We start from the raw sequence: 25,255 nt of genomic DNA, 5'->3' as shown, positions 1-25,255 counted from the left end.
ATGAGGTTGCTTCTACAGAAGAGTGGAGAGCCAACCACGAACTGAGGGCTTACCCTGGGATCCCTGGATGGGCTTCAGGATCTGTGAACCTAAGCTGCATGCAAAGTTATGTAGATATGCCTTTTTCTGGGGAGAGGGCTCATAAGTTTTCTTCAGATAGATCCGCTGCTACTGATCAAAAACGTCTGAAAAGCACTGATCCTCTTTCTTGCTGGAATTAGAGGGAGTGGTTGCACAACATTGTGAATATATTAAATGTTGCTGAATTGTTTACTTTAAAATGGTTTATGGTATGTGAATCTCAAATTTTTTTCTTCTTTTGAGACACTGTCTTGCTCTGTCGCTCAGACTGGAGTGCAGTGGCACCATCACGACTCACTGCAGCCTTGACCTTTGGGGCTCAGGTGATCCTCCTGCTTCAGCATCCTGAATAGCCGGGATTACAGGGATGTGCCACCACACCCGGCCAATTTTTGCATTTCTAGTAGCGACAGGGTTTCATCATGCTGCCCAGGCAGGTCTCAAACTCCTGGCCTCAAGTAATCCGCCCAGCTCACCTCAGTGTTGGGATTACAGGTGTGAGCCACCATGCCTGGCCTACTATTACATTTTTAGATGATTCTCTCTTCCTTTCAGCTAGTTATACTTTGGGACAATCTTGGGGCTGGTTTGTTTTCCACTAATTCTACTACTATAAACCCACCATGTGCCAAGCACTCTATCGGGTGTAAAGCATATGACGGCCCTGAGATCTCCTTAGTCTCTTAGGACCATCTGGGTGTACTCCTGGGGGCAACAGGACTTACGGCTTCCTAACTAGAAGCCAGGCTGTTTACAGTTTATCCTCTTAGTGCCTGGCTCACAAGCATGCCTACCTATCCTCTCCTCACTGTAGTTCTCTGATAAAAATGAAGCCCAAAGCCAGAATTCGCCTGCCGTCACCTTCCTGTGCCTGGGGTCAGAGCAATCCACAGTGGGGGCTGGGCCCACAGTCATGTGCAGGACTAATGTCCCCACTTGAGATACAAGTGTATGCTTATGGAGAAGCCAACCACATCCAGTGTGGGGCATTCAAAAAAAGGTCTGCAAGAATTACTGTTCTAGAATACATACTCAGCGCCTGTAATCCCAGCACTTTGGGAGGCCGAGGCGGGCAGATCACAAGGTCAGGAGATGGAGACCATCCTGGCTAACATGGTGAAACCCCATCTCTACTAAAAATACAAAGATATTAGCTGGGCATGGTGGCAGGCACCTGTAGTCCCTGCTACTTGGGAGGCTGAGGCAGGAGAATGGTGTGAACCCGGGAGGCGGAGCTTGCAGTGAGCCGAGATTGTGCCACTGCACTTCAGCCTGGGCGACAGAGTGAGACTTAAAAAAAAAAAAAAAAGTGACCCAAGGATAGTGACAAGGGCTTGCTTATACACGGATGCTTGCTTGCTTGCTATGCCAGCAATCCCCCCAGCAGACGTGTGAACAAAGCCACCTCCACCATCCATCCCCACTAGACCAGGTCAGCTGCCTCACAGAATCTTAGTAAATAATCATTGTCTTAAGCCATGAAGTTTGAGGTAGTCTGTTATACAGCAAAAGCTAATTGGATTTTGTTTCAAATCAATCGTAAGAAACACCGCTGCAACAATCAGGAACATTGGACTGAAGGGTGGGTGATACCGTCATACCGTCACTGTTAATTCCAGTAGGTTAATCACAGCCGGGTCTCCTTGCCGGGTTGGGTTGGGATGCATGGTAATTCATGGGTAAAACAACATGCTTGAAATTTGCGTTAAAATACTCTGGGGGGAAAGCATCAAAGAGGGCTGACTGAGACTGACAGGGCTGTTGAGTGGTGGGTACACTGGACTCGTTAGAGACAATACTGTCTACTCCCTTGGGTTCTGTGTTTGTCCTGATTTGGATGTTCTCACTGTGCTCACCAATTGCAGGTTAGAATATGAAGGCAACGCAGTGCCGGGGAAGACTCACTAAGCAGCGGGGAAGGTTGAGAGGACAGGAACAGTTGGAGCATGCACAGACAGGGAGGATCTGGAACAAACAGGCCAGGAAGGGTTGAGACCTGTTAGGAAAGTCAGAGTTCCTGGAGGCCAGAGAAGTCAAATTTTGCTGAAGTGAGGCAGCTAAGAATCATTCTGTGATTAGTCCCGTCTTTTACTGGCAGGTACCACATACCTCATGCACTTTTACAGAATCTACGCGGATACAGGCAGACCTCATTTTACTCAAGATTTCCAAAGGTTTTTTTTTTTTTTTTTTTTTGAGACAGAGTCTTGCTCTGTCACCCAGAATGGAGTTCAATGGTCCGATCTCGGCTCACTGCAACCTCCACCTCCCGGGTTCAAGCGATTCTCCTGCCTCAGCCTCCTGACTAGCTGGGACTACAGGTGTGGACCACCACACCCGGCTAATTTTTTGTATTCTTGGTAGAGATGGGGTTTCATCGTGTTAGCCAGGAGGGTCTCAATCTCCTGACCTCGTGATCTGCCAGCCTCGGCCTCCCAGAGTGCTGGGATTTCCAAAGTTTTTTGGATGGAAAATAGGAATTTCTAACATAAGCCGGACTTATTAAAGCAGGACACTAGAAAAGGCCATGTGGAAGAGCACAGCCCATTCACTTTTGAAGACACAGCTTAGCGTCACACCTGTCCCTGTGGGCGTGGCCAGGTGCAGTGGCTCATGTCTATGATCCCAGCACTTTGAGAAGGCAGACGGGTGGACTGTTTGAGTCCAGAGTTCGAGACAACCCTCGCCAACATGGCAAAACCCCATCTCTACTAAAAATACAAAAAAAGAAAAAAAAAGTGCCAAGCATGGTGGCAGGTGGCTGCAGTCCCAGCTACTCGGGAGGCTGAAGTGGGAGGATCATCTGAGCCTAGGAGGTCAAAATGGCAGTGAACTGAGATTGCACCACTGCACTCCACTTGAGTAACTGGAATAAGACCCTACCTCAAAAGAAAGAAAAGATCTAATCAATTAAGATTGCTGTTGTGCTACAGACACTCAGGTAGTTGTGCAGGATTTGGTACACTCAGCAACCTGCGACTTCCCAGCCGACTTGCTCCTGGAGCCTAAGAGCAGCCTCTTCATCCATTCACCCTAGTGTCCCCATGAAACATCGGGTGCCATGCTGTGAAAGCAGGAGGGGCTTTGGGACATCTATGGTAAGAGGCAGCATATGAACAGTATGCACTTTAACAATAAGGCTTTGGGTAACATGGTGAAACCGTCTCTACAAAATATAAAAAATTAGCTGGCTGTAGTGGCACCAACCTATCCTATCGTCCCAGCTACTCGGGAGACAGAGGTGGGGGGATCACTTGTGCCTGGGAGGCAGAGGCTGCAGTGAGCCAAGATTGTGCCACTCCACTCCAGCCTGGGTGACAAGAGACCTTATCTCAAAAAAGAAAAATAAAAACAAAGAAAAATAGGGCCAAACAAAAGTGGCTCCACTCCCATACTCCTGGCACTTTGAGAGGCTGAGGCAGGAGGACTGCTTTTGGCACTGCCATTGGAGACCCTCCTGCAACCTACTGAGACCCCATCTCTATTAAAAATAAAATTAGCCAGGCATGGTGGTATGCTCAGGTTGAGGGAGTAGATCGCCTGGGCCTGGGAGGTCGAGGCTGCAGTGAGCAGTGACCATACCACTGTACTCCAGCCTGGGCAGCACAGCAAAACCCTGTCTCAAAAAAAAAAAAAATAAAAATAAAAACACAACAAAACTAGCTGCTGGAAAGGCCCTTGTCCACACCCTAGGCAGGGAGTTAAAGGGCAGCCACACTCCCCGGTGCTGTGAGACCCTCGTGTTGACCTCAGCACTGGCGGGCAGTTACGGGACTGGAATGGAGCTCAGGCTAAGCAGAGAACAGCCACGCTTCCCTCCAAATGCAAAAACAGCATGATCTGAGACTATTCGAACACTTGTTTGGGGCCTATTTGGAGAATCACCTTCTTGAAGTGATTGCAAAGGGCTCATCCAACTTTTTTTTTTTTTTTTTTAAGAGACAGGGTCTTACTTTATCACCCAGGCTGGAGTGCAATCATAGCTCACCGTAGCCTCCAACTCCTGGCCTCAAGTGATCCTTCTGCCTCAGCCTCCCAAAGTGTTGGGATTACAGGTGTGAGCCAACACATCTCGCCTTCATCCAGCTTTGTGCAAGTGCTGGCTGCCTCAGACTTCAGACCCTGATGGCACCTTGACTGCAGGTGCCAGGCTAAGTGGAGACTGGCTGAGTTTCCTGAGCAGGGTGGTCATCACTTGTCACAGCTCAGGCTGTGTGTCAGATATCTGAGCCACCACAAGTGAATGCCTCTCCAGCGTGGCGTTTCACTGGAGAAAGGCTCCGTGTGCGGGGCTGAAGAGGAATCCGTGCCGGGCTCTTCTACTGCAGCCGGTAACGTTCTGAAGAAAAACCTTTCCAGTGTCCGTTAAGATTTGCGTGACATGAAACTGGAACAGTAGTGTTTACAGGGAGTGATACTATGTGGAGTGGAGCTTACATGATGAACGAGAAAAGACCATTAAAAAGTACTAGCCATTGTCACTATTCACAATAGCAAAGATTTGGAACCAACCCAAATGTCCATCAGTGAGAGACTGGGTTAAGAAAATATGGCACATATACACCATGGAATACTATGCAGCCATAAAAAAGAATGAGTTCGTGTCCTCTGTAGGGACATGGATGCAGCTGGAAATCATCATTCTCAGCAAACTATCGCAAGAACAGAAAACCAAACACCACATGCTCTCACTTATAGGTGGGAATTGAACATTGAGATCACTTGGACACAGGAAGGGGAACATCACACACTGGGGCCTATTGTGGGGAACGGGGACGGGGGAGGGATAGCATTAGGAGATATACCTAATGTAAATGATGAGTTAATGGGTGCAGCACAGCAACATGGCACATGTATACGTATGTAACAAACCTGCACGTTGTGCACATGTACCCTACAACTTAAAAGTATATAAAAAACAACAACAACAAACAAACAAACAAGTAGGACACTCCACACAATTCAACCTGGTTCCCAGACTGCTCCCAGTAAATGGGAAAGTGCATCAGTTAAGCCGGTCAATGGCAACGGAGAGGCACATCCAAGGCAGAGCTGTTCAACGCTCTCTCGCTCCTTCCTCCCTCCCTCTTTACCTCCTTCCTGTCTTCCTTCCTCCTTCTATGTGTTTGCCTTTCTCTCTCTTCCCCCCCTCAACTTTAGTAAGGGACAGACATACAATAAACTGCCCATATTTAAAGTACATAATTTGATGAGCTTTGACATATGTATATAGGTATAAACCCATCATCACAATCAAGGTAACAGACATTTCCATCGCCCCAAATTGTTTCTTTGTGGCCTTTTGTAATTCATTCCTCCCCCTCCCTCCATCTGCAGACAACCAATAATCTGCTTTCTGCCACTATAGATTTGTTTCTATTTTCTAGAATTTTATATAAATGGAATCATGCAGTTAAAAAAAACAAACAAACGAAAAACACAATAAACACTTGGTAAATGGGAAAAAAAAAGTACTAGCCATTGTTTACAAATAACTACCAGGTAAACAAATCACTTTCTTTCCCCTTTCTAAGGATAAGGGAGAATAAAATAATCACCAAGAGGCATGGAGTTTGAAAAGTATATAACAGATTTCTTTTTAATTATTTACAATCAAGTTCTGTTGGGCAACATAACGAAATAAATAAAAGATGTGCCCTGGCCTGTGAATTTCAACTCTCCTTAAGTTCTCTGAAGGACAAATTGGAAAGTGGCGACCAGGCAGGGAAGAGAGGGCAGGTGGAGGCCAGGACCATCAGTGGGAAGGCGGCCTGACACCTCTCACTGGCTCTAGCACTCACATCCCCAAATGCCCAGAGAACAAGCATGGAAGAAAAAAAATAAAGTGCAAATTTAAAAGTGATAAGGGGGTTTTGCACACTCAATGAACTAAAACTTTATACACAGGTAAAATGGTAAAGATAAATGCTTTTCCTTGGCCTTCATCACAACCCCTGAAACGGAAAGATGGCACTGCTGTGCTTCTGAGCCTGGGCTTCTTGCACTAAAGCACCAAGGGCATGGCACACAGGCTTGGCAGAGGGGCCGTGGCCAGAATCACCAGCTTCAGACAAATATGTTGGAGGTCTCAAATCCCTTGGCACCCCAAGCATGCAGTGTGCACCCACCTTCTGGGTGTCTGCAGATCGATACAGGAACACATCCTTACCTCTGCAGCAAACCCATTTCCCTGGAAAAGATTTTCTCACATCCTCTCCCACCTCAAAAAAACATAAAAACATTTTTTTTTAAACCACACAGAGATCTTTAAATATGTCGAATTTTGTGGGGGAAAGAGAGCCAGAAAGCTCTGAAGAACAGTGGAAGAGATCTGAGGAAATTTCAGCAGTAATGAGACACATTCATGCAGCCCACCAGGGAGGGGTCTGTAGCCTTGGAGTTTCCATTAATCCAATGCTTAAAGTGAGTTCACCGGGCAAATGACTCCACGGTGATGGGACATGCGTCAGGCCAGAACCAACTTTGGAAGGATGAGAGAAAGCACAGAGAACACCACCTTGATGTGGGGGCTGTTTTTGGCACTGCCCTTGGTGAGGAGGCCCAGCGGGGCCCTGTGCTCCCCCAAGTGAGGTATGGAAGGTCAGAGCTAGTAGTGTTTCCCAAAGCAAGAACCTGAGCCTCTGCTAAGTGACCGCAGCGTCAGGTTTTTTCAGTGTTATTCTTCCAGGCCAAGAGAGACCTCAGTCAAATCTTCAGAAATCCCATTCACGGCAAAGCTACAGTGCCACATAGCTTGAGCTTCTCTGGGAGGTCCATGCTGTACCCAGCACATCACCTGCCAGGACAGGGCTGCGGGAGCCCACGTGCTTCTTCTGAGGAGGGCGCTGGGGTCCTCCCAGCCCTGAGAGCCCCGTCAATACTGTGCCCACAGCACAGCTTTGCATCCTTTGTCCACGCTGACAACGTGCGAGCCAGAGGGCGACCACGCCACCGCATTGATGGACGAGCTTCAGAGGAGAGATCAGAAAAGTACCAAGTTTCAGAACATTTGGGATGAGATCTTAGTAAACTAAACACCAGAAGCTTGTGCACTCAGGGAGTCACAATTTTGCCAACTTCCATTTCACTCTCTGGCACTGTGCCCACAGCAAGGCAGGAGCTCACTACAATGCAAAAGACCTCTGAAAAATCCAGTGGTACTTAATGAAGTCACGCTGGGATGAAGGGAGTTTGGCCCCTTTGGCAGTCAGCGCTTATCACACTCTCCCCAAGAGAGGAGCTCTGGGTGAGCTGGAAAGAGACAGGACACATGCCTCTGAAGAGCCAGGCAGTGGTGGCCAGCACTGGTTAGGTCTGGGAGCAGCTGCTGCTGCCCAAGGGCAGGGACAGAAGGTTCTGAAGGAAAACGGTATCTGGCTTCCGACTAGCAGGTGGGCTTGTGTGGGCAGAACAAAGTTAGGAAAAAAGGGGGTCTGGGGCCTGCCTATCAGGTGGAAGATAAAATAAGGTGTGTGGAAATTAGTGTTTAGGACATGTCAGTGCACTGACAACAGGGACTTCCAAGGGAGAGAGGGAGGCAGAAAGGAAGGAGAGTAGAGAAGGGGAAGGAGACACAGAGGACATGGGACATAACCAAAGAGACAGGGATGTGTTTCTATAACCCTTTCTCCAGCGGCCGCCACTCTAACCGCTCTACCTGGAGTACTCTGTAGACTGTGGCCTGCTGTGCTGTGAATGGCCCCAGCTTTTCTCCACTGACCTAGCTCAGTCAGCTGAGCAGGTGGGCGGGCGGGCAGTGCCCTCATGGTGTTGACTGAGGTCTAAACCGGATGACCCTGAGATTAAGTCAAAGGCTGTGCTCACAACGCAAGGGGGTGCTGAGACAGGGCTCGTCTTACCTGTGCTGCTTTGAGAGAACCTTTTCCACTTTCCCTGTGAGCACACTCCAGATGTAGAGAGAGCCCTCAGCAGAGCCTGCCGCCACGTAACTGCCATCAGGACTGGAGAAGACAGGAAGAAAGGAAAGGCTGTCAATTCCCCATCCCCCATTCAGCATCTCCGTGGCCTTTTTCCCAAGAAGGAATGTTTGTTCTTCACTGATGGCCACTCCTGTGTACCTAGACCTCAGAATGTGTGCTATTCATGGCCCTTCCGGCCAAATCTGCTTTTGCCCAGTATTTCAGCACCATCCGCTAATGAAGAGTGGCATCACATTACTTCTTGGGGCTCCAAGTCCTTAACCATCTACAGACTTGAACAAAACAACATATAGGGAGATCAAAGCCAACCTCCACATAGCTAAGGGTTTCAGCCCGTGGACTGCCTTGTTACATGCTTCAAAGAGGAGGAGGAAAGAAAAGAAGCATCTTAGCAACCGAGCCTGGAAACGTATTTGGAAGAAGCATGATACATGGAAAAAGGGAACAAGGAGCGGAAAACTGCAGACCACCTGCACACCCTTCTTCAAAAAGGCTTTTCAGTCCCACCCCAGGCCCACAGCCATTCCTGCCCTTTTCCAAAGCTCTCACACCTTCCAAACTTAAGGTGTGAGGCAATAGTTCTTGCGTGAATGAGTGATGAGAAGTGTACCTAATGGGCTCACCCAGAAGAAAGCAACCAGCCAACTGTTATTTTTTGGTACAACACATTAGGTTCCTGTAATCACAAAAGGAACACTGGAAAGAGACAATAATGGTGGCCTGCAATAATGAACTTACAAGCACATTCCTGGAAACACAGGTTGGGCACTGAACAAAATTTAGCTCTGTATCCCCAGTGGGAAAATGCCCACACAGAACTCTTTGTGATGAACCAAATCGGCAGGGGGTGGGTCACTACTAACCTGAAGACAACTCTGGTCCAGTCAGAGCCGCACTTGAACCCAGGTGCACTGAAACAAACAACAGGGCACTGTCACTCAGGGAGCTCAGGCCATGCAGCACGTAAGAGAGCAGGGCTGGGACTCTGGTCTTCATGCAACCAGCACGTCTTCAGTTACCTGAATGTCTGCTTGACAGCATTTGTTCGGAGATCAATAACTTTTAGCAAGTCATCCCGGGAGCAGCTCAGGAGCTCAGTCCTTTCTGGGTTTAAGTCCAGGGCAGTAATCTTTCCCAACAGCTCCATCTCTCGAACTATACTCTCTGATCTAAGAGGCACAACAGATTTGAGAAATGTAACATAGGCCAAACTAGACCTCATGCCGTGGAGGAAAAAAAGGCACTGCAATTCAACTAGCATGCAACGCTCTGCCAGTGCAGTAAATGTGTTCCCAGCCTTCTAATAACCTGTGACCGCTTTTCTTACTTTCTCATCAATAGACCCTAAGACAGTCATTTCCAGACTGGAACTCTGAAGTTGGTCAGAATTTCCTCATCCATTTTTGGGATGACAACAGTCGCCAATCAGAGTTTCTGATCAGCATGAGCTAACTAGGGCTACTACCCAATTAGTATTAGTTCAGTGATGTGATTTCAACTTTTGGATAAAGTTGGCAAAGAAACGTGCATTTGCGGGCCTGGGCTGCCTTGTAAGTGTAACCCTGTAGGCTCTTGCAGGTTTTCTGCCCTATTCAGTGTGGCTCTGTGGCCCTCCACCTCTAGACTTGGGGCCAGGAAAGCCAGGGCAGAGCCACGGTTCTATGCACCTCCTTCTTCTTCTGTGCTCCGGCCCATGTCCAGGTCGGCTAACGGCCACCCTGGGCAGGGCCCTGTTGGTGACATTTACAGCCAAAGTGGGTGCTGACCTGTTCTGTGATGATTTTGTTGTAAGCCTTCAACAAAACCATTTTCTACCTCACACCGTAACTAAGCAAGAATTTATCTGACTGTTGCTAAATATGCAGCTTGAAGCAAGCTACTCCACTTCCTTGGGACTCGGGGTCAAATTATGGGATGGACTAAGAGACTTCGAACATCCAGCTTAACTCTCAAATTCCATGCTTCAAGTTCCAGTTTCAGGTTTTAAAAGCAAACTAAAGATTATGAATAAAATGTGAAGTGGTGTCCAGGAACCATGAGCATTGTCAGGACTTTCTGGTGCCATGCTGTGTTTCAAAGCATCATCTATCACCACGGGCCCTGTACCCCCGCCCTCTCTACATCCCTGCTGGGAGGCTGTCCTCATTTACTCTCCATCCTGTCTTCCCCCTCCTCATCCTCTGCCTCCAACCTGTCAACAAGCCCTGTCCAAATTCTCCTTCAAATAGATTCCCTCCTCCACATGTTCCTCTACTGACTTGAACTTAGGTCCTTATCAACTCTATTGATTTCCTATTCCCCAATATGCCCTCTCAAAATGCCACCAAAGTCATCTACTAGACTCCTGCAAAGCAACCATTTCCTTGCTAACGACTTACGGGATCGAGTCGTTTGAAAGTGGCTTATCAAGCCCGTGGCAACCTGATTTCAACGCACCATAGCCACCTCACTGGCTTCTGCCCACTTGCCATGTATCAGCCACCAGACACACACTCAAAAGTTTGAGCGGCTTTCCTGCTGTGTGAATCCTACTCAAGTCTCCGGAGACATCTGGAGAGGCATTTCTTTAGCACACTTGGGCAAAGGGACCTGCCTCTACTTCAACACACGAGTCACTGACTTTTGTGTCTGCCTTCCCTACTACAGTTTAAATTACCTAAAGGGAGAAAGAGTATCCTGTGTGCCTTTTCTCACCTGCCAGCACTCACTGCATGCTCAATAAATGACTGCTAAGCTCCACAGGCTACTTCACGGGAAAGAATAGCCGAGTGTTAATAAGCTAACACTAAACATGCACGTACTGAAGCTCATTTCTGTCATGTCCTGAGATTTTAAAAGCACAACCCATGTACAGAACCATCACTGTGGAGACTCTCATGTGCCTCCTGTCAGGCGCTTGGGTATCATACCGAATGTCCCAGAAACGAATTTTCTTGTCAAAATGTCCACTCATTACACATTGCTCTGTGCAGACAATATCATTGCAACTGGATCCTGCAAACACTGTCTTTATGCCTGAAAGAAACGCAAACATCATTAATCAAGCAGAGGCACCAACGTGGCTGTTTACATAATGCTGCTACCCTCGAACCACTGACTTGTCAGAGTTACTCACTTAATGAAGCCTCAAACAAGAAAAACTATCACTACCCTCAGTGCCCCTCTAAACGTGAAGCCAGATCTGAAATTCAAACTATATTACAGAAATGCAGGCTCTGACGTGCACACACACACCTCCACGCTAACATCTAAGCATATACACAGACAGAGAGACTGAATTTCCTCACAGACTTTGCTGCGTAGATCCCAGAGTTTGAGAGTCCGGTCGTGACTTCCTGAGACGATCCGCGCATTGTCCAGCAGGAACTTAGCAGACAGCACTTTCCCACTATGTCCCGTGAGTGTGTGCTAGGAGAGAACACAGCCAGGGTGAGCCTCAGGGCGCCAGGCCCTGCCTATGCTGGCAAAGTATCCACAGCATCCTTACCTCCAGTCAGAGTGTCAGACCACCCTGAGATCCGGCCAGGAACACTCAAAGCGATAAGACAGCAAAGGAAAAAGACACAGGTCAGGCACAGACTCATGCCTGCAATCCCAACACGCTGGGAGGTCAAGGTGTGAGGACTGCTTGAGCCCAGGAGTTCAAGACCAGCCTGGGCAACACAGTGAAACCCCCATCTCTACAAAAACTTTTTTCAAAAATTTGCAGGGAGTGGTGGCATGTGCCTGGGGTCCCAGTTACTTGGGAAGCTGAGGCAAGAGGACTGCTTGAGCCTGGGAGGCCGAGGTTGCAGTGAACTATGACAATGCCATTGTACTCCACCTGAGTGACAGCAAGATCCTGTCACACACACACACACACACAAATCCCAAACAGGATACGAAGCAACAATTTCATTCCTGAGTCTTATCCAGAGGCCACATATTTCATAGGAAGCCTATCTTTGAGTGTTGGCCAAATGTGAGGTATCAAGACCAAAAGGATAAAACTCCCACTAAAAATAACATTAAAAACAAAAATTGAACATCACTAGGACCAAGCTTTACGTGCTCCCCATCCTCAGTCTTGAATCTGAATCGGCTCTACCACAGATATCTGCTGTACTGTTTTTGTATGTCTGGATTATATCAAATTTTAAAAAGTTTAAAGCCTCGATCTTGCCCCATGCTGCTGAAAGTCAGTTCCATATTTAAAGTCAGACTAGACAAGGTCACCACAGGCATAATTTCCAGAAGGCAACATCAGGACTCTATGTAAACAATTAAAACCCCTGCGGGATTTTCAATCAGAGGTCTCAGCTTGAACAAGTCAGATCATAGCCACAGATATCAGCACTCCCAACAATCAAATCCCTTTGTGACTAAGCTGTTGGATGCCAACCAGTGTCTTCCCTGAGCTCACGGAGGAACACAGAATGAGGGACATCACGGAGTGTCAGCTGCCCTTCTGCCCATCACAGCACTTCTGAAGCGCGATGGAGGAGAGGCAGCTGGGGATAACTGGGATGCTGGGAGGGGATCTGAGGACTCAGACCTTTTACCATTCATCATTGACCTCTATGCAGTGCATGATCAACATTTTTCTATGTAACATACCAGAGGTTCAGAAGGTATTCACTGATGTTTTCTAATTAGAAAATGCAAGGGTGGGCAAAGTGGCTCACATTGGTAATCCTACCACTTTGGGAGACCAAGGTGGGAGGACTGCTTGAGCCCAGGAGTTTGAGATCAGCTTGGGCAAAACAGTGAGACCCTCATCTCTACAAAAAAATTCAAATTAGCTGGGTGTGGTGGTATGTACTTACAGTCTCAGCTGCAGGGGAGGCTGAGGTGAGAGGACTGCTTGAGCCCAGAAGGTCGAAGCTTCAGGGAGCCCAGATCCTGCCACTGCACTCCAAACCTCAGCTCCCAAAGATGAGACCTCATGGTTCGGGGTTAGATTTTTTGTGTTAACATTTTTGAAACCAATCTTTCCTCTATTTTCAGTGGAGTTAACTCCACTTCAGCACCGAAACAAAAAACTTATACTACCACATATCCTACCCTCTCGTCTTCAATGAGGGAAGCTTGCATGAGTTCTCACACTGCCTTATCCCACATTCAAACCTCTGAAACTGGGACAGCATCTTACAACTGCTGCCAGTCGGGTGCCGGCTGTGCTACAGTTGTGTGAAAACCTCCCACTGATCCTTCTGTAAGATCAAGAAAGCTCCACTAACAAAGCCTCCACTACATACAGTCCATGAATAATGATTCCATTCAATATAAAACATCCACTCTGCACAAATCACGGGGAGAGACAAAAAAACTTGGGTAGGCTACTTCTTAAATTCTTTTTTTTTTTTTCTTTTTTGAGACAGAGTTTCGCTCGTCACCCAAGCTGGAGTGCAGTGGCGTGATCTCAGCTCACTGCAACCTCTGCCTCCCAGGTTCAAGTGATTCTCCTGTCTCAGCCTCCTGAGTAGCTGGGACTATAGGCATGTGCCACCATGTCCAGCTAATTTTTGTATTTTTAGTAGAGACGGGTTTTACCATGTTGGCCAGGCTGGTCTTGAACTCCTGACCTCAAGTGATCTGCCTGCCTCGGCCTCCCAAAGTGCTAGGATTACAGGCATGAGCCACTGTGCCCAGCCTTACATTCAATTCTTAATAACTATTTTATCAAAAATTCAAATTTGTATTTATATTCACTATCTGTTTCTTAATGTTAAGAGTAAAATCACATTTCACAAACACAGGGAAGAAAAAGACATTGTTCCTAAGTGGGATATGGCAAGTACAGATGATCCTCAACTTGTGATGGGGCCAGTCCTGACAAACACATTGTAAGATGAAAATACCCTACGTTGGGGACCATCTGTATATATATTCATTTTTACATACTTTACAGGAACATGTTAATCTTTACACAATTATACTCTTCCTAAAAATGTATCCATTGCTCTTCTAACCTTATAGCATAAGCATTTTTTCATATGATAGCTGAAAATTCATGGGCTTTGGGGTTCCACTAGTTTAAACACCCTGGGTCTCTGTAACATCTGTGAACGGGAAACATCCTTGTGCTATCTTAGTATGGACTCAACAAGACGAATGGGATCAAATCTCTTCCTTGTTGCACCCCTCTTTCTTTAACAGTCTGTCACAAAGGTTGCTGCAGTGAACATCTATGGGCATAGAGCTTTCTTCTCTTGATTTATTTCCAGGAATGAAACTGCTGAACTAATGGAATAAGGGAAAGGGACATTTTGTTTCTTGGCTCCTTGCATGTATTGTCAGCTTGCTTTTTACAATGTTTGGGCTTCTGCTCACCTTATTCTCAGTGAGAATAAGCTGGAGCTGCCTGAAGCTGACTCGCCCACCTTCTCGGTGCTTCCAATGGTATAGAGCTGGGCCTCCTGCAGGCATTCAATCACCTCTATCATTTATAAAGAGTCCTTTGAAATGGATCAGATTTAAACTTCTTTTATCTGTTAGGTGTTTCCGAAATCTATTTTTATGATTAGCACCACTTTTAGGTTTCATCTTCTACTTTTAAACAGGGATTAACAAGAGAAGGGCAGCGGATTTAGATGTCATCAAGGCCAGGGCCTCAAAGTGGGGAGGCTTCAAGATTCCTCTGCTCCACTGGGCTCTACACAGACTCTCTCTGTGCCTCATGGCAGATAACGAGTGACGACCCCTATTTCTAAACACAAAATTGCCCATTCAGGTAACAACTTAATCATGCAGCTAACATAACACCAACCAAAGACAACTGATTCCAGAAGAATGCAGAACTCAGAGAGGAACATTCCAAACAGAAACCATCACCTAGCAGCCATAGCCGATCCTCACTGTGGCCGCTTCACCACACCACGACAGAAGTGGGCAGGGGGTTCTCCAAGCAAGTTCCTCAAGTCAAATCTTACCAAGCAGCTGGGCAGTTTTGTACTGACTTTAGATTTTTAACGGAGGCATCACAGAGGACTCCTTTCAATGCCAGGCTGTTTCTAGGGTGCATTTACAAAAAGGATGTTAAAGCAAGCACTCAACCAGCTGCTTCTTGATTGCCAGTCTCTCCCAACACCATTCCCTTGTCATAAGAGCAGAGGAGATACCAACAGGGCATGGATGTCTGTGAGTTTCACAACATAGATGAATGGATTCCTATTCTCCAATACCATCTGTTAACTGGGGTCTAAAAAAATGCCAGCACTCCCTAGAATAAGGAGCCTATTTTATTTTCTGCAACCTGGTAAAGTTTTCAGGAGATTTCTCTAGGTACAGGGAACCTGCTGAAAAAGGCCTCCCATCTTCACACATTTACCAAGGAACAGGACAAGGTTATGAGTAGGCCAGAAACTCAAAAGCCAACTAGTCCAGCACAGGAGGCTCCTGCCCCAGCATGGCATCATCAGAAGCAGCAGCCCAGCCGCCTGCGCTGTGCTCCCGCATACTGAGAACATTTCCCCAGTGAGACCTCTGTGTGCCAGCTCAATGTTATGACCTTTGTCTCTCAGTTTAGCTCCCTGCTCTAGGTCCCCTTCTTGTTATTTCTAACCCAAAGGCTGATGCCCACCTGTATAGGACTCCACTTTTACCAATTAAAAAATATCATCCTGCACTACTGGTTGACTCAACTTCTTCCTCTTCTCCTCTAGGGGACTATCATAAAAAAGGCCATAGGCCCCTCTCCAATAATTGGTCAGTTTTACTGTATCTCAGTCTAGAATAAAAGATCAATGATTAGATAAATCACAATATTCCACAGGATGGATTAGAACACAGCCATGAGTACTGGCTGGGCCATCTTTACCATGTGTACAGTATAGAACAGGGCTTCAACTGAACCTGTTCAAGCATCTGAATCGATGTGCCCCGTGGCAGGCTCTCTAAGCAGCGCACTTTCTGAGTCCGTCATTAAGACAAGCACATAGGCTCCTCAGCTCTCACAGCACGTCCTTGTCAACGTCAGGGCTCGTTATTTTGCACGTTCGGACCTGGATCGTCTTTCAATTGCGAATTAAGAATGACTACCCCTGAAGTATTGGCTAGCATCTAATACTAATAACCTTCTATACAACCCTCTCAAGAAAATCACCAGAAACCCACCTAATATACCATTCTACTATAGCTCCTCCACCTCCCTTGTAGATTTAAGAAATTCATCTGGGCCATGTGTCGTGGCGCACGCCTGTAATCCCAGCACTTTGGGAGGCCGAGGCAGGCGGATTACTTCAGGTCAGGAGTTCGAGACCAGCCTGGCCAACATGGGAAACCCTGTCTCTACTAAAAAAAATACAAAAATTAGGCCAGGTGCAGTGGCTCACGCCTGTAATCCCTGCAATTTGGGAGGCCGAGGTGGGTGGATCACGAGGCCAGGAGATCAAGACCATCCTAGCTAAGACGGTGAAACCCCGTCTCCACTAAAAATACAAAAAATTAGCTGGGCATGGTGGTGGGTGCCTGCAGTCCCAGCTATTCCGGAGGCTGAGGCAGGAGAATGGCGTGAGAGGTGGAGCTTGCAGTGAACCGAGATCGTGCCACTGCACTCCAGCCTGGGCAACAGAGTGAGACTCCAGCTCAAAAAAAAAAATTAAAAAAAAAAAAAAATTAGTCGGGCATGGTGGCAGATGCATGTAATCCCGGCTACTTGGGAGGCTGAGGAAGGAGAATCACTTGAACTTGGGAGGCAGAGGTTGCAGTGAGCCGAGATCATGTCATTGCATTCCAGCTTGGGTGACAGGTTCCATCTCAGAAAAAAAAAGAAAAGAAATTTAGGACAGGCACGGCAGCTCACGCTTGTAATCCCAGCACTTTGGGAGGCCGAGGCGGGTGGATCATAAGATCAGGAGTTCAAGACCAGCCTGGCCAAGATGGTGAAACCCTGTCTCTACTAAAAAATACAAAAATTAGCTGGGTGTAGTGGAGGGTGCCTGTAATCCCAGCTACTCGGGAGGCTGAGGCAGGCGAATTGCTTGAACCCGGGAGGCGGAGTTTGCACTGAGCTGAGATGGCGCCACTGCACTCTAGCTTGGGTGACAGAGCAAGACTCTGCCTCAAACAAAAAAAAAAAAAAAAAGAAATTTATCTGGCTGGGCAGTGGCTCACGCCTGTAATCCCAGCACTTTGGGAGGCTGAGGTGGGCAGATCCCTTGAGGTCAGAAGTTCGAGACCAGCCTGGCCAACATGGTGAAACCCCATCTCTACTAAAAATATAAAAATTAGCCACGTCTGTAATCCTAGCTACTCAAGAGGCTGAGGCAGAATTGCTTGAACCCAGGAGATGGAGGTTGAAGTGAGCCGAGATCATACCACTGTACCCTACATAAGAGCAAAACTCCATCTCAAAAAAAAAAAAAAAAAAAAGAAAAAGAAAAGAAAAAAAAATTCATCTTAACATTACTTCCTGTTTTTGGTGTGGGTTGACACACACAAATGGCTTGTGTTGAACTTTTTTTTTTTTTTTTAGTAAAATGCCTACTAATGCCAAATTCATCCTCCATTATATCTTTCAATAGCTTGTGTTTAATAAGCTTATGTGATGATTCCTTCAGGCTTATGGGGAAAAAAAGTCTGCAAATTAAGTTATATGCTTCCCCCTATGCCCCCCGCTCCCCCTAGAACAAAAATGATACAATCAAGTTTTGGTCTCTATCTTGGGTGCCAAGAGAATTCTCGGCAAGTTGCAGTTCAAATGCAGTTTTCCTCAACATCCAATCAGTTCTTCCCTCACTGACACCTGTCCCCTCTTTCTCAGCTGGGAGTTTTTGTTTCAGAATTGTCTTATCCCTATGATACATTCATTTGTACTTCTATATCCCACTTTACTCTGTGAGGTAATTAGGTTTTAGAGCCCACAGGAATCACAATTCCTATGCTGTTGCTAAATTCTGTGCCATTAAGCTAAAATTGCTACCTACCAAAAGTATCTAGTCCTTATGAAGAGAATTCCAAGGTTTTCATGCAAATGTGAGGGTCCTATTGCAAATATTTTGAAACTGAGTCTTGGACAAAGAGTATAAAGTGGAAACACAGATTTCCCCAAGGAGGAAAGGAAGGGCAGGGTGAATCAAGCATGATTTTCGGGAAAACAAAGTCCCCTGATTAAGCACCTGCCAGTTTGTGCCTTGATAACGCCACATGAAGTCTGGAGATTGCACTAACTTTCTTAACTGGGTCTTACCCGTAACCGATAATCATCCACAGTCCAGATTCGGCTTGCAAAATCATTTGAAGCTGCTAAGAGGTAAGAACCCTATGGGAATAAAGAAGAGGAAAACCAATTTTTAGCCAAATCAGAGGAGTTAAGTTCACACGATATAAATTCCCCAATAATCAAGTCCAAAAAGGTTTAGATGCCTCAAACTATACACCCAGCCTGAATACCAGCTACTGTCATGAGTGTGCTTTAACTCACCACTCTCCTTCGAGCTCAGACCTTTTTTTGAGCCTGCTCAATTTCACCTGAATATTGTAGACACCTCAAGCTCAAAATGGATCTCAGCCTTCCCTGCTCACTTTTCCCTTGGCAACCTTCACTAGCAGCAAATATCAACAAGTCAGAAACCTCAGAGGCACCCTTGACTCTCTCCTGGCCTAATCTCCCACTCACTCTGAGAACTGTTCGTCTTCAATGTGTCAAGCCTGGTCCTCTCCTCTCTCCCCTATTGCCTCAGCCCCACCTGGGCCTTCTGCATCTCTGCAGAAGCACTGAATGCACAGGCTGCTGCAGACCTGCTTCCTCCAATGCAGTCTTCAACACTGTCACAGTTATACCACAATTTAACACCACACCCATTTCTAAAAATCTCTCAAGTCTCCACATGGCTTTACAGAAGTCTAAACCTTTCAATACAACATACCCTCATTTTCCAACCTTATTCCCTTACCATTCCCCAATTAAATTCAAGAAGCAGTTATTTAGAACCTAATAGGCACTGTGCCAGGTGCTGGGGGTACAAAGATGATTAACACCCAGACACCTGTCCTCAGGTAGTCAGCTCTCAGCTTAGTAAAAGCAGCAGATATACACAACCACTGTGCCATAGAATAGGTTTGCACAAGATGCTGGAAATACAGAAAGACACTCAACCCACCCAGGAATGTGAAAAAGGCTCCCCAGAGATGACAACCAAGATAAGGACTCTTGGTAGATGAGGACGCTGCCTTGGCCTCACCCAGTCATCACCTCCACCCAAGCTCCTGCACCTGCCCAGCCCAACCTCCTCTGCTCCCTCTGCCTGTGGTGTCCATTCCTGGCTTTTTGCCTCTGACTTTTGATTATCTTTAGACCCGCTTTAAATGCCTTACTGTGGCCCCTAACCCTTGCCCCAGAATGAGCTACTCTCTCATCAGTATTTCCTTTCTACTCCACACACATCTCAACCATAACCTCAACACAACGCTTTGCAGTTTAATGTTTTCCCATTACTCTCATTTAGATGGTGAATCTCTGAGGGTAGAGACCACAATGGCCCCTGGAGTACAGCATCTATAAACTCAAAATACAACTATTAAGTGAAATTATACAGAGTACTGAGTAACATCACAAGCCTAATGCATGAAGCAGAACCCAAGGGTTTATCAGAGTTGATACAGCAATTAACCCTATAATCTACTTCCATCTTTCTTTAACATGGATTTGACTTAAGATACAGAGAATGGCAGAGAAATCGGGTAAGTTATTTTATAATTTCAAAAACCAAATGTCTTAAATTATTTCTAAAAACCTAAAATCATAGCTATTTGATACTTACAGCACTATCAAATTCAATGCTTGTAATTCCTGCATTACTGCCAGATAGGGAACCCTTGAACTCACATTTTTCTGTATAAAAAGAAAAAATTAGGATGATGGGAAGTTAAATAAAGTCAATAAATACACTAAAACTGGGCACTGAAATACAATGGAAGCCAATTATACTGCTGAACAACAGCTATCCTGTACCTTTACAGAATCAAACAAAATAGCAGGACAAACAGAATATGAGAGACAAAAGATACTGCTAGTTTCTAAGAGGAATGCATGTCTAAGTGGACACTGACCCCAGTATCTTGCGTGTGTGTTCTATTCTTTAAGAAATGTAGTTACGGCCGGGCGCGGTGGCTCAAGCCTGTAATCCCAGCACTTTGGGAGGCCAAGACGGGCGGATCATGAGGCCAGGAGATCGAGACCATCCTGGCTAATACGGTGAAACCCCGTCTCTACTAAAAAATACAAAAAACTAGCCGGGCGAAGTGGCGGGTGCCTGTAGTCCCAGCTACTTGGGAGGCTGAGGCAGGAGAATGGCGTGAACCCGAGAGGAGGAGCTTGCAGTGAGCTGAGATCCGGCCACTGCACTCCAGCCTGGGTGACAGAGCAAGACTCCGTCTCAAAAAAAAAAAAAAAAAAAAAAGTAGTTATTCATTCTCTTTAGAAAAATAAAATGTAGGAATGCATAAACCATGTCAATCAAACTAGAGACTGGGTTGATTCAGTTCCATTATTTCTCAGTAAATTTTAAAAACTTACATAAATCTTTGAATTGATCAGTATTTGTGCTAACTTAACTATCACTTTTGTATAAACTGGCAGTCAATTTCCAGATCCATGGTGTGGTAATTTTCATTAAGGTGTGAAAAGAAATTGGGTTAGTTACATTTAAATGACTAGTCATTAGAATACCAGTTAAGCTAGTTTGGAGTTTCTGGAATTTGCCCTCATACTTTATCTCCATGAACCTAAGATCCTAGCAAGCGAACTAAGTGCCAGCACCTCCCGTCCCTCTACACAGCTCTCCCTCACCAACAGAGCCACTGTCCACTTTATCTACTCTGCACTGTCCACCTTATCTACTCTGCAGTGTCCACTTTATCTACTCTGCAGTGTCCACTTNACTGTCCACCTTATCTACTCTGCAGTGTCCACTTTATCTACTCTGCAGTGTCCACTTTATCTACTCTGCAGTGTCCACTTTATCTACTCTGCTTCCAGACAGCCTGGCCACCCACACGGAAATTTCAGGAACTGGCAATCCCAAACTGAGAAGAGCAAAAATCTCAATGATTTGATTAAGTTCTTTTTAAAAGGGTAACTTCAGGATGATCCACACAGATAAGCTAGGAATTAAGGAAGCGATGTAATCTTATTTGTAAAAGAGGAACACAGAACAGAAAACATTTCACCACATTGTATCTTATTCAGTACTTCTAAGTAGTAAAAATAATGACTGGAGCCAGATATCAAAGTGACACGAATACTGATTTGAAGCTGTCATGTACGTTCAGGCCACAGACTGTTAACCTGGTTGATGAACTTCTCCTCTAAATCCACTTCCAAATACAGCATATTTAATGGCTTTTTCCGGATCCTAGCTTTCTTAAGATTTTCAAAACGGTTGAAAAAGGCTAATATTCGCTAAGATCTTCCTTTAGATGAAGTCCTCACAGATAAAAATATTACTGCAAATTCTAAGAAATATCTCTTTGGCTTATGCTTAAAATACTGGTCTATTTGCTTGGCACGTAATACACTGCTGAAATGTAAGAAGTGACCAAAAAATTAATGCTATTCAATATGAGAGACTGATCTCAAAAAGAACAAAGACTGTATTAAAACTAATTATCTACAAGGTATGGGGTGGGGGTGGGGGGTGCTATGTCAACAGCATTTGTATAATTCCCAGTGGAACTTCTGCTTTAGAGAGAATGAGCAAAACCAGATGTTCCCAGCAGGAAGAAAGTACCATTCTTCTGATATTCTAAAAGGATGAAAAAACAGGACCCCCAAACTATTTCAGAAAAGGTCTCTTGAACTTGGCCTCTTCCAAGATTCAGTAAATAAATATTAGCCAAGAGGAAAAACCTAGTAGACTGAAAAAGCTGTTTGTAGAAGAAAGGCCCTACACAAAACTGTAAGAAATGCTGCCATACGTTCTTCTACTTCTGTAGATTAGGTAGAAACTTAATTTGACTAACACAAATTATGCGCTGGCACAAATTATGTCAGTATTAACTTCAATTGATGTTCATTTCCTTTTCAGCAGCAACAAGGTTACTAGAATTAAAGGTTGGTACCTCTAATTTTCTTATGTGTTTTTACTGACCAAGGAATAAAACAAAAATATTTCTAGTGTTATATTTATTTAAATCTCAATGGTATAATCAAAACAGACTGTTTACTACGATTTTACAAATCAAATTCCCTAAAATTTCCTTTTTTTTTTTTTTAAAGACACAGGGTCTTGCTCTGCTGCCCAGGCTGGAGTGCAGTAATGTGATCATAGCTCACAGCAGCCTCGCACTCCAGGGCTCAACTGATCTTCCCACTTCAGCTTCCCAGGAAGCTAGGACTGCAAGTGCATGCCCACTGCACCCAGGTACTTTTTAATACTTTTTTTGTAGAGACAGGGTCTCACTTTGTTGCCCAGGCTGGTCTTGAACTCCTGGCCTAAGCAACCCTCTTGCCTCAGCCTCACAAAGTGAAAATTTCTTATGATTTGTTTTTATTATTGTTTTCTAATAGCTTCAGCCATTATCATTCATAAGCTAAAATGTTTCCGGGCAAAACAGCAAATTTTAGCACGCTTCGATGGGCTGTAACTGCTGAGCCCCTTTCCTGAAAATCAAAGGACGGGGCAGACAGAAGGAGTGCTTTACTAATAATCTATTCTAATAAGTTGTTCCTGCTCTAATAATAAACTTTAAAAGCAGTACTCCTATGATTTTTCAGTTGCTAGAGAACGCTGGAGAAGGCTACAGTAAGAAGAGCATGGAATTTCAAGTCTTCTGACCTGCATTAGTCCTAGTTCCACCACTTCCTCACCATGGAAATCATTCACCAGCCATGTAAATCACGTAGTGTCTGAGTTTTATTCCCTTTATCTGTGAAATGGCTCAATCTCTACCTTTCTAACCACACACGGCTGTTGTGAAGATCAGGGGAATTAACAGACAAAATCACTTTGGAGATACTTATTGCTGGACAGGGATAATGTATGGACTATGGACACCCGACAAAGTGGTTCCTATTAAAAACCTTAAGCCTTATTCTTTGGCCTTACTTTAGTAAAAATACATGCATATTTAACTGAATCTTGAAAATGTCAAAACTGGGAAATGCCCAGCTTCAGATTTCTAAGAGATGGTTTCATTAACTTCCATTTTCTGTTTTAATGCCATGCATCTCTGAGCATCCTAAAAGTCCAAGGAGACTGAGTCTTGATCTAAGGGCCCTTGTCTGATACACTGTTAAAGACATCTTTTCTAGGTAATACACGTCTCTTTTCTGAAGCTTAGACATGACGCCAGTCATTTTTTCCCCTAGGCTATTGCCATTGTCATTAAATGCATCAACTATAGCTTAATGTATAGTTTAACTGTAGAATCCATGATCATAAGACTTATTTTCCTCATAAAAATGGTACTATTTTGCAAGATGTTCTGATTGGTATATACTTGAGAAAAATTACAGAAACCTTACTAACATAAACATATCCATAACTTAACAGTATTTTCTGGTCACTACAAACATCCACTTGGATGTAAAGAATAACTGAGATGTACAATGCTTTGCTCAAATGATCCCTTACATAAAATGTATGTTTTGAGAAGATGAACAATTCACAGTGCCTGAAAGCAAGGTCAACCAGATGCCAGCAACATAGCTTCTTTCTGTGGTGCAAGGGTGCATCATCTCAAATTTTCAGTCTGAGATCATGCAGCAGGTTCTCACCTCCAAATACTTCCCAAAGCTTAACCCTGCGGTCCATGCCTCCAGTGGCCAGTAACCGGGAACCTGGACTGAACTGCACAGCGTTGACTTCCCCATCATGTGCATCCTGCAAGACAAGTACCCTGCGTCAAACCCAGTCATTCTCATTCCAAGAGCTCAAGATGCGCGAACACTCCAAATGCCTAATTCATGGGGAAACGCTCATCCTTAAAGACAGGTGGAGCCAATCACAAACTAAACTGGACTCCTAGCTCAGGTCTCCTAAGATTCTATTATCATTTTATTCTTCTAGTTACAGTTGCATCAGAGTACAGCGCAACCTTCTCAAAAAGTACTCAAAATCTGTGTAGATTGCTTAAAAAGTTGGTCCTTGCATTAATATCATTTGTTCTAACAATAATGGCCTATATTTACCTTAATAGTTTAAAAGTAAACCTAGAATTAGTTAATTTTGATCTAGACTGAGTTGAATACTACTTATTGATCTACTAGTAATTACTAATTTACTAATATTAAATATTACCTATTTAAATAATGCATAGTACATGGCCTCTCATAATACAGCTTTCACAATGAGACCTAATATAAGCAGATGGCAAAAACATCAATCTGTGTTACAATGGAATTCTATGTAGTTCTTTGTGGAAACATTATGGGACTAGTGTGTACTGGCAGTGTGACCTCTGCCAAGTTTCTGAAGTCTCAGTTTGCTCAGCTCCAGAAAGGTTTTTGCAACCCAGAATGGTGCCTGTTAGAGTAAGCCGTGGATAAAAATGACAGTCGTTATTTTAGGAGAATTTATATTTTTAATAGGGAAATTTCTGATACTGGCATAAACACTGGCAAAAGATGGTACTTATGTTCAGGATGAGAAAGAAAACCAAGTAAAAAAGCATCCTGGCTGGGTGCGGTGGCACACATCTGTGATCTCAGCACTTTGGGGAGACCGATGTGGGTGGATAGCATGAGCTCAGGAGTTCAAGACCAGCCTGGGCAACATGGCGAAACCCCATCTCTTAAAAACAAAAAACCAAAAATCAGCCAGGTGTGGTAGCTGTTCCAGCTACTCGGGAGGCTGAGGTGGGAGGATCGCTTCAGCACAAGGTTGAGGCTGCAGCAAGCTGAGATTGTGCTACTGTACTCCAGCCTGGATAACAGAGACCCAGCCAGCATCCCATTCTAGAATGGGAAAAGGGAATAATCAAAAAATTCACTATACTCTCTTAAGAAGATTATGGGTAGTGAAATATTTTTAGATGAAATATAATGCCTAGGATTGGCTTCAAATTGCTCCAGCAAAAGTGTTTGAAAATTTCTATAATAGAGAAGGAATAGAAAGACTAGAAAACATAGACTAGCAATATGAGATTGTTAAGTAGATAATCACTTGTCTAAAAGGTCACTTGGGGAAGAGAATATGTGATATTCACATTCGCTTGTGACTAAAAAAAGTAAGATGCTTGAAGAATCACAGAGAGAGCAATACAGGCTGGGCAGCAGGCGCCACTTTGGTAATTTCATTTTCTATTTTCCCTCC

General features: G+C 44.9%; 1 protein-coding gene and 1 non-coding gene across 6 annotated transcripts in view; both read right to left on the bottom strand.

Moving 5' to 3' along the window:
- Positions 1-5,653: 5,653 nt before the first annotated feature.
- Positions 5,654-25,255, bottom strand: part of ATG16L1 (autophagy related 16 like 1) — a 44,549-nt gene continuing 24,947 nt past the window's right edge. For all 5 annotated transcript variants that reach the window (XM_025404642.1, XM_025404643.1, XM_025404644.1 and 2 more), the window contains 9 exons: positions 23,719-23,824; positions 19,763-19,833; positions 18,190-18,261; positions 11,309-11,429; positions 10,931-11,036; positions 9,041-9,190; positions 8,885-8,932; positions 7,941-8,042; positions 5,654-7,049 (listed from right to left, as the gene is read on the bottom strand). In XM_025404642.1, the coding sequence (XP_025260427.1) occupies positions 6,956-7,049; positions 7,941-8,042; positions 8,885-8,932; positions 9,041-9,190; positions 10,931-11,036; positions 11,309-11,429; positions 18,190-18,261; positions 19,763-19,833; positions 23,719-23,824 (870 nt within the window). In that variant the 3' untranslated portion in view covers positions 5,654-6,955. The remainder of the gene's footprint in view (positions 7,050-7,940; positions 8,043-8,884; positions 8,933-9,040; positions 9,191-10,930; positions 11,037-11,308; positions 11,430-18,189; positions 18,262-19,762; positions 19,834-23,718; positions 23,825-25,255) is intronic.
- Positions 12,313-12,577, bottom strand: LOC112636815. The gene has a single exon (XR_003122288.1).

This window comes from Theropithecus gelada, chromosome 12 (genome assembly GCF_003255815.1).
Source record: "Theropithecus gelada isolate Dixy chromosome 12, Tgel_1.0, whole genome shotgun sequence".
In the NCBI taxonomy this organism is placed as follows: Eukaryota; Metazoa; Chordata; class Mammalia; order Primates; family Cercopithecidae; genus Theropithecus; species Theropithecus gelada.
The sequence above is the reverse complement of the archived record's forward strand: the minus strand, read 5'-3'. Positions and strand labels throughout refer to the sequence as shown.